Source organism: Rousettus aegyptiacus, unplaced genomic scaffold, assembly GCF_014176215.1.
Source record: "Rousettus aegyptiacus isolate mRouAeg1 unplaced genomic scaffold, mRouAeg1.p scaffold_m13_p_5, whole genome shotgun sequence".
Classification (NCBI taxonomy): domain Eukaryota; kingdom Metazoa; phylum Chordata; class Mammalia; order Chiroptera; family Pteropodidae; genus Rousettus; species Rousettus aegyptiacus.
The window spans coordinates 97995741-98014986 of record NW_023416308.1 but is presented as its reverse complement, the minus strand read 5'-3'; the positions used below and the strand labels follow the sequence as shown (position 1 = coordinate 98014986).

The window sequence follows — 19246 nt, the reverse complement described above, 5'->3', positions numbered from 1 at the left end:
CATTTAAAACACTGCAGTCATTTCTTATTAAACCCAATATGATTATTTTTCTTCACATAAGGTATTCAAATAATAGTCATAAGAACGCAGTGAAATAAATTCCTTCTGACAGATCATTTTGGACTGGTCAATAATTCAACTTTCTTGGGTAACAAAAAATATAAAAACTTTTAAAATGCAGTTTTAATGTCCAAAAAGGGCATTTTTTTTAAGCTAACATGTTCTGTTCTAAATATGCTTCTCATTGAGTAAATATTTAAACTTATGTTATTTACCAGTTAATGTATAGGACATATAGGAACTAGGGCCTTTTCATTTAGTAGAAGGTCACCATCATTAATTTTTACAACTGATGATTTTATAATAGGTCCTTCTAGTTCTTGATGGTCATCATTCAAGTATAATGCATTGAAGATATGGCCTGTACAAAGGCAGAACAGGGATCTTAATTAGAATTCTGACAAGCCCACTCCAATAAAATGATGAGATTATTTGTAATTGATGTCACAATCAATTACCATTTAGTTCATCATGAACATTCTAATAGGTCTGGCCTTGGTACTGGCCCCAGGATGTTGCTGAGTGAGTGGCTGCCCTGCTTATGCTGTTACTGAGACAGGAGGGCACATTTTCAGTCAGCATCCTAATGACCTCTTTTGAAGTCTATTAAATTAATGACCCTGTTACACTATTTTGATCTCTTATAACCTCAGTTTGGGGTTTGTGTAACAAATTAATGATTGGGAACCATGTGGCAAAAAAGATAGGTCTTGTAAAAAGTTGAAACTTTATTACTAATTTTAGTTATTTTATTGTGCAAGAAATGAAAGCAAAAGTGCAAATCATGGGGTTCGTATTTTATAAAAGAGAACTTTAAGACATTTCTCGTATAAGACATGCCTTTTATTTATAGTATGCAATTTTTTTAAGGGGCTGCTTTCTTTAATTCTAGGTGCCAGTCGGTCATGTTTGGATAGAAGGTGATAATCTACAGAATTCTACAGATTCCAGGTCCTATGGACCTATTCCATATGGACTAATAAGAGGACGTATTTTCTTTAAGGTACTGTCTCCTGTTTAAATGTAGGCTTTCTTCTCTGAGCTGGGAAAAAAATCAGCTTCTTTCAAAATAAACTTTGAACTCCTCAGGCTGTCAATGGACTTAACCATTGCAATAACAGTTATGAACATGTTGGCTTTCATAGTTAAAAACATATGCCTTCCCCTCATTGAGACAGGTCACTGAGAATAATTTTTTATTTGAATAATAAAGTTCAAACTACCTTAGTTATATAGTAAGAAGCCTTTATTTTGAATCTCCAAAAATTTTTCTCATACAACTTTTATAACCATGTTCATATCCTGGGGGGAATATATTAATATACATTTGTATAAGATCAGTGTAGGTTCAAACTTCCTGTAATGCAGGGATATCCCAGTTAAGTACAGTGAGTAATGGACTTATCATGGTTGTAGTAAATATATGATTCTTAGGAAAGATTATTGTTTTCCCTGGCTTTCCCGTTTTGTCACAACTAGTAAGGAGAAAAACACATAACACTTGGGGCTGTTGGGTAAATTACAGAATTCTTTACACTTTAGCATATATTCAGGTACTTAGGATTGGTTAACTTTAAGGGTACTAAATGAAAACAGGCACACACACATTACACATGTATACAGTAGACCCTTAAACAACGCAGGGGTAGGGGTACTGACCTCACCATGCAGTTCCAAGTCCACGTATAACTTTCAACTTCCCTAAAACCTATCTATGGTGTTGGGTATTGGTTCCAGGAATCCTAAAAGATACCAAAGTCTGTGACTGCTGAAGTCCCTTGTACAAAATGGCACAAACAATGCATACAGTTGGCCCTCTGCATCCATGGATTCCCAAGCATGATCAAAAATATTTTCTATCCACTGTTAGTTGAATCCATGGCTGAGAACCTGGGGATATGGAGGGCCAACTGTATATATTTATTGAAAAATGCATATAATTGGACTCATGTACTTCAAACCTGTGTGTTTTTCAAAGGTCAACTGTATTTCCATGACACATACAATTTCTTGTATATTTGAATGTTCCAAACTTTAGTTTAAATACATACACACATGAACGCTTACTTTCTAAAGTCTTATTTTGATGAGAAATTGTGTTCTTGACTGAAGAATAAGGAGAAAGTGTTTATATGTCATAGAGAAAGGAGGTGAATGATTAAAAAAAAGAATATGATGATCATATAACATCAGTTTGATTAATTGTCTTCAATCACATTTTGATTTTACAGATTTGGCCTCTGAGTGATTTTGGATTTCTACGTGATAGCCCTAATAGCCACAGATTTTCTGATGATTAGCAAGCATTTATTCTTTTGATAATTGTTTCCTGTTCAAATGAATTTGTTATTGCCACTGAAACCATGTACTTACAAATAAACTGTTTGCTATTCAATTTGTTACTTTTTTAAATTGTTAAATGTAAAGAGGAATAACAAATAATCTGCAGGCTATATTAATTCAAGATAATATGGATAAAAATGAGTCATCTAAATTTTATGCTAGATATAAAAATATTTTTAGAGGGAAAACCTGGGTGACAACCTTACTTTTGAATTTTTGGTTTTATACATATAATGAAAAAGTAATCTCATGGATATGCTTCATACTTTAGCTACATTTACAAGTCAGAGTAGAAACTAGTTATATAAGTCCAAACCAACAAGAGTTCAACCTAATAAAAAGCTACTAAGTCACATGCTTGGTTCACTCTTTGAATGAGTGAAAACTGAATGAATTGAGTGAGAAAGTTTCAGTGATCCCCTAAAGGATTCCTTTTTAAATGAGTTTTTAAAGTGAGTGCTGCCTTATACTATACATAGAATATTAAATATATAAAAAAATAAAATCTTTACAGTCTACTGTAGTCCATAATAATACATTACAGAAGTCCATTTCATCATACCAGCAATGCAATGGTTCCTTAGCCCTAAATATCGGCATTAATACTATATCATAGTACTCTGCAATAAAAAGGAAAGTAATGCACGTTTCAATTTTTTTTCTTAAAGCTACTATTTCCTAAATTATATCTAAAATTGAAGATGGCAGTGTTCAAGAAGCTTGCTCCCTTTAATATAGCTATATGAAGAATTTGGAACTATAGTGCCAGGACTGAAGTTAAGTCTTCTGACTCCATAGCTATCCTTTTTCCTCCAGTTGCCACTTTGCCTTCTTTATTAACTTTGAAATGACCTCATGAATATCCATATTCAGCCTACATTATGGGAGAACTAAAATCACACGTTATTCGCAACGATTCTAATTTAATTTTAATGACGTTAGATTTCTAAGGCAGTTGTCAAATAGGCCTATAACTCTGGCAGCTAGAAATATGTTACTTCAGCAGCGTAGTAACTATAAATGAATATGATGATACTCTGACCCTTTAAAAGAAGAGACATGCTTATTTAAGGAAATTAATCAATAATAAAGTACTCAAATGGGAATTCACTAAATATAATTTATGATTCTAGACCATTTTTTGGCAATCTATAAATTATAAATATATGTAGCGAAATTAATTTTCTATTAATCTGGAGTAGACTTTACTTGACAGTCTTATTTCTCTGTAAATAACAGAGCTGACCAAAAAAAAAAAAAAAAGAGTCCTACGTCTCTCTCTCTTTTTTTTTTATCAGCTTTATACAGTTGCTTGAATGGACAAAGTTAGAATGGACTCTCTTCAGTGTATCTAAATACACAGTTAAAGGATTCCACTTGGTGAACAATTTCAGCTATAATGAAGGAGTTCTATAATTAGTGAACACGTATCACAAGAAATTAGAGTAACTTCTTCTGCTTCATCCTTGGAAACACTGTATTTTCCACCACAACGGCAACTCAGAGAAAAAGAGTGATCATCTGCAGAGAAAACAAAATAATGCTTTAAATGCTCACAAGTAACTTTATGGAAACACTATTTAAAAAAATGCAGTTTATTCCACAGAAATTGCAAAACAAAAGAAGCTCTGTAAATATAAAATGTATTCTTAAATGAGAACTTGAAAAAATTTCTTGTATGGAGCAGTGTTTCTAAAAATTATCTATCAAAGAATCTTTATCTGTAGAGGAGATGGATTAAAGCTATGGATTAATAATAGTCCAGAGATCTTGGGGCAACAGCAGATCCTCAGAGCAACCCATGAAATTTGTCGTTTCTTTCTTTCTTTTTTTTTTTTTTTTTACTTTTTCTCAACATTGTATTTATCCATACTATTACTGTAAAGGAAAAAGAAAAATACTCTACCTGTTAAAGAGCATGCTTTTGCTTGGAGTATATGGTTTTCGAGAAAACTCCACACTTAACTGCTTATCAAATTCAACATTTGACTATATCTGTTCTGGTATCACACTATTTCAAGAATCCTGACTCAAATATATAAAAACACACTGTGTTTTTTTCTGTGGGTGTTTGTACCTGTTTGTTAGGTGTTTACAAATGATTTATGAACCAAAAGGACAGTGAGATGCCCAAAGGAGGCAATATGGTGTAATGTTTACTGTACTAATGGCGGAAATTTTAAGTCTGTCATCTTCCGAAGAAGTTGAAATCTCTGAGTCTTTTAACTAAAAGAATTTCTGATCCACTGGTTATTCAATTTTACTGTCATTGAGAAGTGACTGTCAAGGAAAAATAATTACTGATCACATTATTTTACTATAATTTTCTATATAGATAAATGAACTAAGTAACAAAATACATGACTTCTTACAAATACCATTATTCAATTCTCAAACTTCATTTTTAAACACTCAGATCTCAACATATGCCATTAAAAGAGAGGGAAAAAAGGAAAAGGAAAAAAAATTCAACTGCCTTGTTTTTGTTCTCTAATGAAGTTTGGCCTTGAAAAAATTAGCAATTAAATGAACCAACTTCATGTATTTATCAGTAAGGAAAACAAATTCATTCACCCAATCTTGCTTTTTTTTTTTTTTTTTTTTACCACAATGCCTTTTATCTCCATAAAGGAAAATAATTTCATTTTTAATTTAAGAATACTATCTTCCCTGTCTAAGCTAACATATTATATGTATAGCAGAGGATACTTTCAAAGTGCATTTTTTTTTATTGTGTAAAAATGTGCATAAGCTAAATTTCCTTTTTTTTTTTATCACTTCAGTGAACACTGAGAAACAATTTGAGGTGACATGAGCTTGGTAAATGATGCAGAGGCCACCATGGACTACTATGGAGTTTTGTCATAGATGGCTCCAAATGTTAATGCTCACTAAAAATTCACATCTTGTTAAATTTCTTTTTATATTCTACTGTCACTTAATAAAGTGATATCTTCACAGACATCATCATTTTAAATATAACAAAGACAAAATGACCATACAAACAAAATAACAATAACTGAGGGGAAAGGTTAACTTCAATCTCTCAACAGTTCTTCAGGTATACCTTTTAAGTGTAATAAAATACATTATTTCATACTGTCCTTCCATCAAGAAGCTGAATTTATCATGTAAGGCTTCATCCACTTTCCTCTTCTGGATTTTCACCTCCCAAGGCTATTCTGAAAGTGACTGAAGAAATCTTCAAACAATTTTTTACTTGCCCAATTGATCTGCTTTTTAACTTTGTCTGCCAAGGCTGCTCTTTTCAATTGCAAAGAACAATTCAAAATTGTAAATTCAATTGCAAAACTTAACATGACTAGTTTTTAAACATCCCTGCAAAAATAATGGCTTCATGCAGCTGTTACTCAGTATTTCCTCTCACAAGGATAAGAACTATTTCAATTTTTACAATTATAAACCCTTAATTTTAATAAGCATGTAAGGACATCCTTATAGTATTAAAATTAACTATAGCTGCTTATAACTGATTCATTGCCTGTGGTTGGGATTCTTCTGTATCTTCTTCACTGTCAAGTTTATTTTAGGAAGTTGCAAGGACAACACATTTATAACATTATAACTATTGACAGTCTGTACATGTTGTACACTTCATTATCTTTGCATTATCACTTGTATCAGAAAGTTCATATAGTTGTTGACTGAACAGATTTTTGAATCATCAATCCATATTCTTAATTTAAAATAAATCTTAATTATATTTTTAAATGTTACAGAAGGGAAGATTACAAAAATCAAAACTATTTTCACATTATCAGGAATCATTAGTAAACAAAATATATCAGTCAGCACATACATATGGATTGTTAAGGTAGCAATACTGTATTTTCAAAAGATCTGTTTAGCTGGCAGGTCTCACTGATAAATGACATGTTCTAGTCTGTCTCCTTCACGATCTAGCAGTGAAAGCTTATGTCACTAGCATATTCTGTTTTCACAGCAGTAGCTCTTCCTGTGTAGACTGATGAAACTGTCAAACCCTTAGAGCCCCAGTTACACAAAACCTAGTTTTCCAATCATTCACTGCAAATAAGAATTTCTACTCCAAGATTTCATTTGGTAGCTCAGGAACAGAGTGGCCCAGAGGCAAAAACATGATTCTCCTTCCAAGCCAATATAGCTTGTGACCCAGCTTCCTAAGAGCACTAAACTAAGAATTTACCATTAAAAAATATTTTATTAAACTTAGGTTTTGGAAGGATGGGCTGTTTATCTTCTACCTACCTACACTCATTAGTAAATTTTTATAAACCCCTAGGGAATCTGTACCCCAGGCTGAACAATAAAGTTATGGGGTTAAGAGTATATAATAGTTCTAGGAACTAGTCAGATTTTCTTCATTTGACCAAAGAAACATGGGAGTGTGTATTCATGGCTTCCATTTAGAAAAAGGAACTTAATAACCAGAGCAATTCACAGAACTATCAAGAGTGGAGAAATTAGTTTTAAAATTTTAGTAAAAGGGAAGTGAAAAAGACATGACTTCAAGGTAGGTAAAAGGAAGTGACAGATTTTTCTTTTCCACCTAAGACCCAATCAAAAAGTGAGTGTAAAAATCAAGCTCCAAATAGAAGAATATAACATTGAAAGCCCTGCTCTGACATGTTATGATTCTATATGAACAAATAAAAATAACAATTCTAATAGGAATTAATCTTGAATGTCAACATAGGAAGGACAGAAAAAAATTACTTTCTTTGACCTTCTTGTCCCTATTATACAGATGGAGAGTAAACCAAAAACCAAAGTAGTTTTAAAAAAGAAAACCTTATGAAAAATTATGTACCTATCAACTAATTAGAACAGACAAATAATTGGAAATGAGTCATATAAGGGGACATCAATAATTAACTGAAGTTTAAAATGAAACAAAAATATTCCAGACAAAAACACCCATATATATACCAAAAGCCAAATTATTATTTCTTTTTAAGATTCCAAATATGAGAATTTTTATTTTCTCTTTATAGAAAAACCCTAATATTTTCCATTACTGTAATCAAGAGAAAAAAAATTCCAACCTTCATTCCAAGACATTTCTTCAAGATATACTTGAGCATCTACTGGTCCCATATTTCTTAGATTGTCTTCTGTAAAATATAAAATACTTTAATCATAACCACAAAGAATGCTGAAAAGGCAACTCCAGCCTGGTCACTATAACTCTAATTTACTTACCATCTTAAAACTTAGCTTACTACTTCTGACAGCAGTTATAAGACTACTTGACTTCAGCTGACTAAATTCCAGAGCATACCAATTCTTATGAACTTTAATAGTCAAAATCTATCCCATTTTTTCACAAATATGCAACATGCAAAACCATGACGTTGATTTTGATGATTCCTTGTAATCAGTTAGTGACCTCTATTTTGTGAGAGAGAGGAAAATTTTTTTTGTCAGATAAATTACATCTGTAACTAAGGAAGGCAGCTTGGAGTTGAGTAAAAATAGCTATATTTGAATCTTAGTTCTAATATATGACTAGTTTTCTAACCCTGGGTATATTGAGTTTTCTCTATCTTATCTACTTCAGAAGGGTTGCTATGGGACTGAACTGTGACTCCCCCTTAAACTCGGATGCTAAATCCTTAAGCCCCCAATGTGACTTTATTTGGAGATAAGGCTTTTATGAGGCAATTAGGTTAAATGAGGTCTCAAGAGTGGGTCCTAATGGTGGTCTTATAAGAAGAGGAAGAAAAAGCTCTCTCTCCATGGATATGCACCGAAGACTATCATATGAGGACATGGCTAGAAAGAGGCTCTCTGCAAGTCAGGGGGAGAGACCTCACCAGGAACCATATTGACTGGCACCTTGGTTTTGGACTTTCTAGCTTTTAGAATTGTGAGAAATTTCTGTTGTTTAAGCCACCTAGTGTATGGAATATAGTTAACAGCAGATGAGATAACCTAATTCAAGAGTGTTTTATCAATCAAATGATATCAGGCTAAAAGTGCTTTAAAAAATAAACTACTCAAATGTAAGGGGCTATTAGTTACCTGATTTTTAGTTGCTTGCAACAGAATATTAAGTAACTTAAATGAAGAATTACTTTAAAATATTTCAAAAACCATGCAACACAACTGTGTTGTATTGATGTTCCACTGATGTTTCCTGGGCCAAAGTTTTCCATAAAGAAGGAAGGTCCAAAGAAGCCTGGAATTCCAACTAAAAGTAAGAGGAAGGCCCAGGTAGCATAAGCATGCAGTCTTGTTAAAAATAAGTACATTTTGGGACAAAGAAAGCAACTAGGGATGAGAAGCACTAGTCTTTGTTTTTAAAGGCATGTTATACTTCCTGTATGCTTGTATCATTCTTCTAAAAGTTAATGCTTAAAAGAAACTACTAAAATCCACCTCCCCCCCAATGAAATATTCTTTAGCTGTCTCACTAGTCTCTTGTTCACTTGCTGAGAATGCTTCCCTTTGTTCTGTTGTGTGAATGCCTGCAACTTAATTATATTTAATAACCGCCTGTTCGAAATTTATTGGTGAGTTATACAATTTTAAAATAGATGAAAAGATTATACAATATTTTGAACTCACCATGGTTTCCTATTAAGGCATGTCAAATATTGTATCACTTCATATTTACCAGGTACCAACAATCTATTAAATTGTCCTAAACTCCAAAGATACAGACTTTGCCTGGTGGTCAGGGTTATTGCCTCCACCTCTGTGTCCTCTCTGAAACGCTTATGCAGAGTGTTATCAGTATGCTTATGCTAAGTAATTTCTGAACAAAACAAATTTCCACATTCTATATAAAGTACACTTGGGTATAGGTTATTATTCCTAATTTTCTAAAAAATCTACGTAACAGTCTCATGGATGAAAAAAAAAATGTTAGGAAGGACCAGGGTAGCTTGCTTGAACGGGGAAATGAAACACCATTTTAGATTTGAAGAATGGGGGTAAATGGCACTTACCAGATCATGATTAGAGAAAAAACAGGCATAAATAATTTACAATCAAGTTGCCTACGCTCCAGAATATCTTAAAGATTATCTTGTACTTTTGAAATCAATTTAAAGCAAATCAGAAATGGCAGAATTAATGACAAAATAAATAAACCTCCTTAATCTGCCCTATCTTGGACACCTGTAACACATTAATTGTACAAAAAGAATTAACCCATTCATGTATGTCCATTATGCCATTTTAAAAATAATAAATGAAACATAACTGGTAAGTATAACTGCCTAGCAAGTCAGCTTTGTATTGTTCTGCTTCTCTACTAGGAGACTATTGTTATTCTCACCCAGTTCCTATTTCTTGTGGAATCCTTTCGCATATATTATTCCACCTACTCAGAAAAATGGCTTTTACATTTTTACTATTTTTTCTTCTTTATGTACAGGAACTTTAGAGTAACTACCTATTTCTTAGTTGAAAGATCAGCTTAGACCTTCTCTCATGGTAAAAGGGAAAACACAAAAATGGTTAGTAATTTGCCCAAGGTCAGAGCTAAAAGTATATTAAAATATGACCATGTTCTGTGGCTGTCTAAACATCTATATATTGGCCTGATTATTCAGCACTGTGTGCACAGAGTCCAAGTTTCTGTGGGGATTCTGGTTTTAAAAGTCAGTATCTGACACAAAAGAGGACATACTGGATGATTCTCCATTATGTGAAATGTAACAGGAAGAACTACCCCGTGCTGTGGGGCATGGCGGAGCGAGTAGGAATTGGATGAGGTCACAGGGGTCTCTGGGGTGCTAGTGAGATGGGTGTGTTTACTATGAATATCCATCAGGCTGTATACCTAGGATTGGTGCCCTGCTCTGTGTTTGTGAAAAACTTCAATAAAAAGTTTTAAAGGTAGTGCGTTGAGACTCCAGTAGCTACATTTTAGAACAGAAATACGAAAAGTTAGGAGAAAAAAGTTAAGAGCCTCATAGGAAAGTCTGTATTCTTTGAAAGGATGGTAATCTAACAACTTCTGAAAAAGGCTGGGGTGATTAACTCGGGAAAATTGGATCCCTGGAGAACTGTATAATGAGCAGAGGGGGTACATACAAGTAAAAGGTGAATCTAAATGCAGGGGGTAGGGATCCTTTGTTGAGAAACAGGTGTCCAGGGAATGGGGCAACAGCAACCCCCCACACTACGAATACAAGGAAGGAGCACAAACAAATCGATGTTTTTTTTTTCTTTTTCAACAATGATCTCTGCTTGTCCACCATTGCAGTTATAATTAGAAAACTTAATTCATTCCTAGTCCTTAAAATAACTCACAGGAACCCAGTAATTAGCTTTGATAATTGTCTATCAGGCATGGCATCTTCAAAACAGATAACTTCATTTTCTTTTGAGTATTACATATTATAAATATTTTTGCTCAGTACAATGAAATATTTTAATAAGTATCTGAAAAGGTAAATCTTATCTCAAAGTTCTCCTGTTAACATGACACAACTAAAAATGTTGATGAAACAAACTGACTTAGAAAAGTGATTTAATTAAAGGAACAGATCCAGTCTTTAAATCTGGAATCTTAGCTACAGAATGGTAATAAAAAAAAACAACAGCACTGGAAAGAAAATGTACTGCCTGGCATTTGGTGTGCTCTGTCTTGAGACCAATGAAACTACACGTTCCAAATTCTTTTGAAGTGAATGGACTCAGCTTTTTCTAAGGTATCTAAGAACATTAAGGTCTGTTCACACCCTGTGCTGTACTCACAAGCTTAAATATGGAGACAAGAAAAACTTCCAGATTTACTTACATATAGAAAGTAATGCATTATAGTTAAAGAGATTTCTGAGGAATATAAATGATAAAATCAAATAATATGTGCTTACTTGAAAAAGAATCTTTAAACCTTTAGAAGTATAGGCCCTTCTGACCTTATATTCTATTGGATTTGTCTGACAACAAGAGGTGAAAGAATTCTGTGGCTCCATTGTCTCAACGGTGGGATCTAAGAAAACACTGGCAGGACTCATCAGAGAGGTTTATGAGCCTGCAATTCAAAGAGATTAAAAGGAAAATCTATGGAGATTCTTTCACACTGAAGAATAACATTAAATAACTATTAGCAGCTTGGTTCAGTAAAGCTTACCAGAGCTCTCGCTGGGTCATTCACAACTTTCTAAAAGAGGAAAGGTTTTTTTCAGGTCCATTTGGGAATCAATAAATATTTCTTACTTCTTACCAGACAATGGAATTCCAGTCTTTTAAAACTTCCTCCTAAGGAGGATACTAAAATTTCTAAAATAACTCTTTGCTGGCTATATAATTGTACTTCCTAATACCAGGAAAGTTTTTCTAACTGTAGCTACAATTCAAATAAATAAATAAAAATAAAAAAAAACAGCAATAAAAAGGCACAAAGGAGAGGAATTCAACTTTATTCATTATGGCTGCGGTATCTAAATGTCTCAATCAACCCAATATTGGCCAAAAGATCAAGTCCATCAGCAGCTCTGTCCCTATTGTTCGTGTGTAGCAATATCGTGTTACTCCAGTGATCAAGTCCCCAGAATGCTCGCATTTAGCATTAAGTCCACTCTATTTTTCTTTATGCCATTTAAAATATTTAAAGTTTATTTCAAATGTAGAGAAGTCAACTATGTGTGCTAAAAGCAAACAGTATTGTCTTCCTTGAGGTCTTAGTATCTTGCTGTTTTAAAACCAAATATTTTAATTCTAAACAATCACTTCATTCTTAAAAATCATTTTACTATATATAATTAAAATTTTCGTATAGGAAATAACTTGAAGGAAATCGTTTCCTTGTCCATAACAGTCTGTTCTTGGAACAGTCTCTACCTTGATAAGAGATTGAGAATCAGCTAACACTTAACTTAAAACCGTGCTCATTAAATCGTAAAGCTGTATAATCCTTTCACAAATAGTCAAAATTATAAGTCTTTCAATATAGAAGAAAAATTACAAATCTGGAGTTTAATTATGGACTTGAAGAGCTGCAGAGCTTTTATAAACTAGTGCTCATGAGAAGTACCAAATGAAACCCAAAAACTGAATTTCATGTTTCACTATAGAACAGGTAGAATGGCAGCAGATGTAGGTCTGGCTTCCTGTTCTGACCCTCAAATATGCCCCATTCTTGACTATTTGGACCAAAAAATAGTAGGTTGTATACACCTATTTAAAACTTGGCAGCTCAGCAGTGATTAAGACTCACAGAATGGCTCTGAATTCCCTCTCTATCAATTATTAGTTAGTTATGCAACCTTAGTCAAATTAGTTAATTATCGCCCCCCCCCGCGCCCCCATCTTCCCTCTCCCCTCCCCTCCTCCTCCCCTCCCCAGCCTCATATTCTTTCTCTGGAAAATAGATATAATTTCTTCTTAACAAGGTTGTTAAACAATGATTAAAAGACAATTACCATAGTGCCGGTGCTCAATAAATGGCAGCTAATTTAACTTATTATTTTATAATGTTTGTGTTGACCTATCTATATCAGACCATAGAAAACTGACTAAACACCAGTCATTATTGGAGAGGTGACAGGAGAAGCCTCAAGGACCACGGTGTAGGAAGGCAGCAGCTCTTGACTTTGTCTGGATTTGTAACAGTGGTTAGAAGTTTAGAATACTTTGCTATTGTCAGTCCCATTAAAACTGATCCATTACTATCAAAGCCATATCGATTTAATTTTTCAGTCCTTTGAAAGTACCAAACAGAACTAAAAGATGGGAACCACAGAAGATAAAGTCAAAATAATTTGTGGATTAAATTCAGAGGTTAGAAATGATGGTGGATTAGAATGTCAGGGAAATTTGTTTGTTATTTTTGGCAGGGTGGGAAAGCAGACAGTAGGATTTGAGTTGGAACTTGAATAAAGAATAAGCTGTGAAGAATCAGAATGGGGGGGGGGTGTTCTGAGTAATGACAAATGGCATAAGCAGATGTGTTTGGGAGCTCCTAAACAGACTGGGGAGAAGAGTCACATTAGGTTTGTGATTGGTGATAAGGTTAGAAAAAGTAGTTAGAAGCAAACTTAAAATCTTCTGCCTATTTAAATTCTAGGTAAATGGGTAAATGTTGTGTAGGGAAGGAGGTGGTTATAGAAGTCCTTTGAGGAGTAAGAAGAAAGAAAGCAAGACCAAAATGTAAAAACCTGTGGTAGAAGACCAATTAGCAGCTATGGAAATAATAAGGGTATGTGTTACAGTCTGGGTATGGACTACTGTGGTAGCTGTGAGAAAATTACATAGAAAAATTTTTTTAAAAATGTCAACACTCATTTCTAATTCACCGGTTGTATACTGAGCAGCAGAAGTAATCAGAGTATAATATGAACTGGTTTCAAGTCTGGGAAAAAACAAGCAATGAAAAAGGTGCTCTTGTCTGGTTTTAGACTCAATGATTTCAACTGGGTCAAGTACCCAAGCAGAAATTGAGAGAGGGGTTCAAGTTGGTGATACAAACTTCCTGAAATCCTACATTTTCTCTATTATTAAATCAGAACCCCCAATTAAGTCCAAGTATACCAGAATTATAACTATAATCTTGCCCAGAGGTTTCTATAACATTATTTGAAACTAAGCAAATTTTTATTCAAAATCATGGAGAAATATCTTAAAATACATTTTTATTATAAAAACTATCTATCTATCTATCTATCTATCTATCATCATCTATCATCTATTTTAGGTGAAGCAACCCTTGGTTAACCTCAGATTGCAAGGACCTTGTCAGGTTACAATCTCTTATTTTTATTTTTTTAATTTTTTTATGCCTATAGCACCTTGTCTTCCTAGGTGGTCTCCCATTCAAGTACTAACCAGGCTCAACTTTGCTTAGCTTCCAAAATCAGATGGAAAAACAGTTATTTGCATTCAAATAAAATTAACAAATAATGTGAGTAGTCACCTTCTTGTTACAAAGAAAATGGAGCAGGAGGCCCCTCACAGAAAATGCCAATCCCTTACTGTCTAGATGCCAATCCCTCTGAAGAAAATGCCAATCCCTAACTGTCTAGATGAATTTTCTGCATCATTTCACATACACTTTTCCCAGAAACAGTCACCAAAAAAAACATTCCCCTGATGCTTATCTTCAAGTTTTACCTGAAGCACATTTTTATAGTCAATTTTAAAATTCCTAAAATCACGGGAATACTGATATTACCGTAAATGGAAACCTTAACCTGAGTACTACAAGTGTTTTTGTAAGGGTCAATTTTAGCACATAATTTGCACAAATATCAACTGCCTTAAGTCGTTATTTCTAATAGTTCACCCAAAGTCATATTACCTACATTAAAAAGTATTATTTACAACACCAGAAACAACCTTTTGTATCTAGCTAAGGGAGAGTAACTAATTAGCTCTGAATAAAGACATACTAACTTTAAAATGTCTGGCCCAATATCCCCTTCTGAGCCAGGATGTTTTTGGTATTCAAGTACTTGGCCAATTATGTAGAGTAAAGGCTCCATATTATCAAAATTCACTAATAGAGAACCAAGATACATTTTAATGTAAAATAATATACTACCAAGGATTCTAAACACATTCATTTAAAAAAATATATTATTTAATTGATGAAGGTTCAAATAAATATTATTTCATCTGAAGATCTGTTCTTCAGTTCACAGAGAGGTGACCTGACTCATAACCTGTGTCATTTTACAGAGCTACCAAGACATCAGAGATTGGTGTAACTGTCACATTACAAAGCTACCGAATCATGATCCCTATTATTTTTCCATGATATACTTCTGATGTGTTTTGTAATGTGCTTAATATATGAGAAAACTCCATAAGATTTATAAAGGCACCAAAATCTAGTCTACAGTTATTGTTCATGTGAACATTTTATAAACCCTGAAAAGATTTTCCAAAAGTGCTCATATGGTTGTCTAAAATGCAAAGCCTAATCTTAAACAACTACATGCCTTTCAAGGGGACATGAAAATTGGCCTTTGCAAGCATCCTTAGAAACAATAAGGTAAATATACCAACTGGAACGAATTGATTAAATTCAATAGTTAACAATGCTTTCAAATTGTATAATATCTGGGAACTGAAGATTACTCATCCTTTTTTTTTAGATTTGCTTTTTCTTCAACAGTACCCAGAAATGTCAACTAAGAATATAGAAGTAGAAATGAGGGAGAAAAAAACATATGTACTTTACTTTAGGTTGCCTACCCTGGACTTTTTCTTTACTAGAACTCATCTGATAATTCTTTTGTGAAGAAAAGAAATATGGATGTCAAGGGCTCTTTTAAATGATCTTTTAGAGAAATAAATGATTGTGGGTGGTATTGATGAGACCTTCCTTACAACAGAGCACCAACTTTGAGCTGTGAAATATGAGAAAGCATTCAACATCATCAGCCAATAAAACATCTCCTGCCTCCTTCCCCACTCTTAACAGAGTTCAAATTTATTTTATAAACCAAGTTAATGGAGGGCAGGAAACAAATATTTAAAGCACACCCTATGAAAAGAAAGTTCTACAATGAACTATCACCACATGCAAAAAGAGTTCTGTGTGACAAAGCTATTTCCATGTCCCCAGGGGGTGACCCAGAAAAAAAGAGTGCTTTGACCTGGTTATAACAAACACACTCTCTCTTGGTAACTTATCCTGGTCTTTAACAAATTATCACTCTCAAAGGTTTTCCTTCTATCAAATTTAAATCCTTACTGCTAAAAGTTCAAGTTCATTTCCTTCTTTTCAGAAGCAATTTACTGAAGATGGGTCAAGAAGGAAAAATTAATATCAACATTCAAAAGAAACGACAATATGAAACTAGGTTTATTACTACATTTTCAAAATTCTAGTATGAAACTTAAAAAGAGCAAGTTGTATTTGGATGAGAAACCTCTATTTCTTCTCTAAACAGCAAACCAATCTCAATTTAAAACTGAAACAAAGCATTCTCACTATTTGGAGTCTTTGGTAGTGAAAATATTTAGTACTTAGATTTGAGGTACTAAAATGTAATCAAAAGTTGTGTTTCTACTATTCTAGAATAGCTCAATTCAGCAATCACCTGCCTGAAAAACTTGCAAACTGACATTATAAATTCCAAGCACAAGATCTGCCTATTTATCTGAATCATGAATCAGGCCCAACTGCCACTGTATTTGGTTTGCCTAAACTTTACTGTGACCTTGTCAACAACCTACAAGAGTCCCCTGAGATACAGGAGGCCAAAGCTGCTTCCATTAAAACCTTAAAACCAAGGCCTCAAAACTCAAAAGAAACCTACACTTCCGAGGACTTTTCAAAGGCAATGAGAAGGGCTTGAAGATGTGGATTATTTGTTCTTCCAACATCTCTTTAAACCTCCCTTCATGTAATTCTTTGCTCATTTTAAACCCCGTTTCTTATTTTTCTCCATTTCTGGTCTATCCTACCCTGTATCATAGCAATATTTTTTTGATTCCTGATCTCTCCCTACCTCTTTGCTCTATAGACAGCAGGCTTCTAGTCAGTTTCAATGATAGGTTCTTAATAGGACATAGGCTGTGGAGTGGCAAAAATACAGAGCAATAGTGCAAGAACATACTGTACATTCCTTAAGGTATGGTTTTGTGGATTATCCTTATCTTAAGCAAACCGGCAACCCACAGAGTAAAGACTGGTAAAGATGTGCAAAAGCACCATCAGAAAATCATCATCTCCAGTACAGCTTGTTCGCTTTAGGAACACAGGTAGCTTCTTGCACATAACATATTCATGTGTAATGGTTTCAATACTTTCACAGAAATTATATCACGTGAACAAAGGATAAAAAGATATATCTATGGATAGAATTCATCTTCAAATGGAACCATCTCTACATTCTTTTGCTAGAAGTAAAAAAACATTTACAAAAGAACTATAACATTTGAAAGATGCTCATATATGCACCAAATAGGACAAAATATTCAAGCCATATTTGAAAATTAATCCAAATTTACTGCAAAAACACACTCATCAATTTCTTAACATTTTAAAAAATATAAACTTATCAGTCTTAAAGCAGAAGGGCCTTAGAGCTGATCAGTATTATGAAAGTTGCTGTTAAAAAGAAATACTCCAGTATATAAACAAATAGCTCATGAAGTCTTTATACACAAAGGTATCACACACTGCCTGCAAGAAATAATTTTATTGGTACAACTCTCTCTGAAAATAAAGATGGGTATTTGTATACATCAGTGGCTTTATCCTATAATGCTGTGTTTTAAAAATAAAGATTTGATTCTCAAATTTTCGTAATTTTAGTAGTAGGAGTCTTAAAAATCATTCTGTTAGGTTTGATGGGTGCCACTGTAGGGTATGGGAGGGGACTCAGGAATCAACCACAGAGACAGTGAGCTTTTACCGACATACAGGAGTCGATGCTGAGCCTGGTGCACGGCTGCAGAGTGCAACTGCGTGTTTTCCCCATGGGCTGTAACTGATTATCGACTCCCCCCATTAGCATGTAGGGTGCATATTGAAGGTTCAAAGAGAAGGCTGAGGGACTCCTATCCCAAGGCCAGTGCTGAAAGACAGCCTATCACTTTGTGTAATCGCAGTCCATGTGTGACAAACCTGACCTACATTTCTCCCTTTCTTTCTCACAAGAGCTAGTCACTGTTTTAAGAAGCTAGTTTCTAAAATGCATAAAAGAAATGACTTTTAAAACTGCTTGGGAAATGTTCGTTCCTAAAATGTCATGTAGAGCCATCTTATAAGGAATAGTTTATTCAAGAGATAACCATGAAGCCTAGCCTAAAGCAGGCACAGAGACAGCAGGGTGCCTGATGATGTTATGCTATACAGTATCTTCTTTCTGACTGTCATTTATACAGTATAAAGTCTTAAAAGTACTACAATTAAAATTTTAATCAGCACAAAATCACATTATAAAGTTTTTAAACATATAAAACATGTTAATTAGAAATGTGTGATGAAATATTTTTCTTTAGTTAATAAAAAAATCACTTCGACCACTTCACAAGAAGCCACATCCTAGTAGTTTTGTGAATTTCTCAACAGATACATAACGATCATTACTAAGAATAGAGCATAATTAAAAACAATGATCTGGGGTAGGGGGAGTAAAAAAGGCAATAATAAGTTTGTGCAAATGCTGGAAAATGCTCCCCGGGAATGGCTGTGGACTGTGCTTCAAAGAGTTGCCAACGTGCTGGCTCCGCACCACGAGTACCTACCATGCCGCTGCAGGTCATACTCTTTTTTTGTCTCTTCATTCCCTAGAATTTTCCATGCCTGATCAATTTCGATGAACTTCCGTATACATTCCTCCACTGTTCCTGCTGGCACATCTGCACTTTGTTTATCTGGATGATACTGCCAATCAAAAATAAGGGGGTGGTGAACAGAGAGGGTTAAGTGAGTTAGGTTAAAAAAAAAAATGTAAATGTGAGCTTTAGTTAAGAGAGAAGGTAATGAGAAGATGAAGCTAAGATGCCAAGGCAACGAGACAATAGTGTTGGGCACAGGAGACAACTGCCAGGGTAATTAGACCACTGGAGTAGCTATAAATCCACCAGTGACATGATCTGTCACAACGTGCAAAGACAACATTTTCTGGATAATTTGCTGATGGAATCACTGGTCTCATGGACAATTTACCTAGAGAGGATGACTAACACAAACAGAAATAGGTACATGCAGACGAGCGGGACATGACACAGGAAGAACACAAACTTCAGAGAATAAAGCTTTCCTTATATAATGCGCTCGAATGTAGATATCATCATGAATGGACTACTAGCATTTTCTTATAAAATTAAATTATGCAATCGTACTTTAAAATAAAACACCTTTCGTCTTCTGGCTCAGCCCTGAAGATTTTAAAGTTATAAATCCACATATATAAACTGTTATTGA

The 19246-nt window shown here is 34.1% G+C and overlaps 2 protein-coding genes across 7 annotated transcripts in view; one reads left to right on the top strand and one right to left on the bottom strand.

Annotated features, from left to right (window-relative positions):
• Positions 1-2455, top strand: part of IMMP1L (inner mitochondrial membrane peptidase subunit 1) — a 55273-nt gene extending 52818 nt beyond the window's left edge. For all 5 annotated transcript variants that reach the window (XM_016147072.2, XM_016147071.1, XM_016147070.2 and 2 more), the window contains exons 6-7: positions 953-1063; positions 2292-2455. In XM_016147072.2, the coding sequence (XP_016002558.1) occupies positions 953-1063; positions 2292-2360 (180 nt within the window). In that variant the 3' untranslated portion in view covers positions 2361-2455. The remainder of the gene's footprint in view (positions 1-952; positions 1064-2291) is intronic.
• Positions 1289-19246, bottom strand: part of DNAJC24 (DnaJ heat shock protein family (Hsp40) member C24) — a 47934-nt gene continuing 29976 nt past the window's right edge. Inside the window, exons 3-5 of one of the 2 annotated variants that reach the window (XM_036220564.1) lie at positions 18565-18703; positions 7449-7517; positions 1289-3924 (exon numbers count right to left, since the gene is read on the bottom strand). In XM_036220564.1, coding sequence (XP_036076457.1) covers positions 3794-3924; positions 7449-7517; positions 18565-18703 — 339 coding nt within the window. In that variant the 3' untranslated portion in view covers positions 1289-3793. The remainder of the gene's footprint in view (positions 3925-7448; positions 7518-18564; positions 18704-19246) is intronic. The other variant, XM_036220565.1, reaches the window with a different exon arrangement.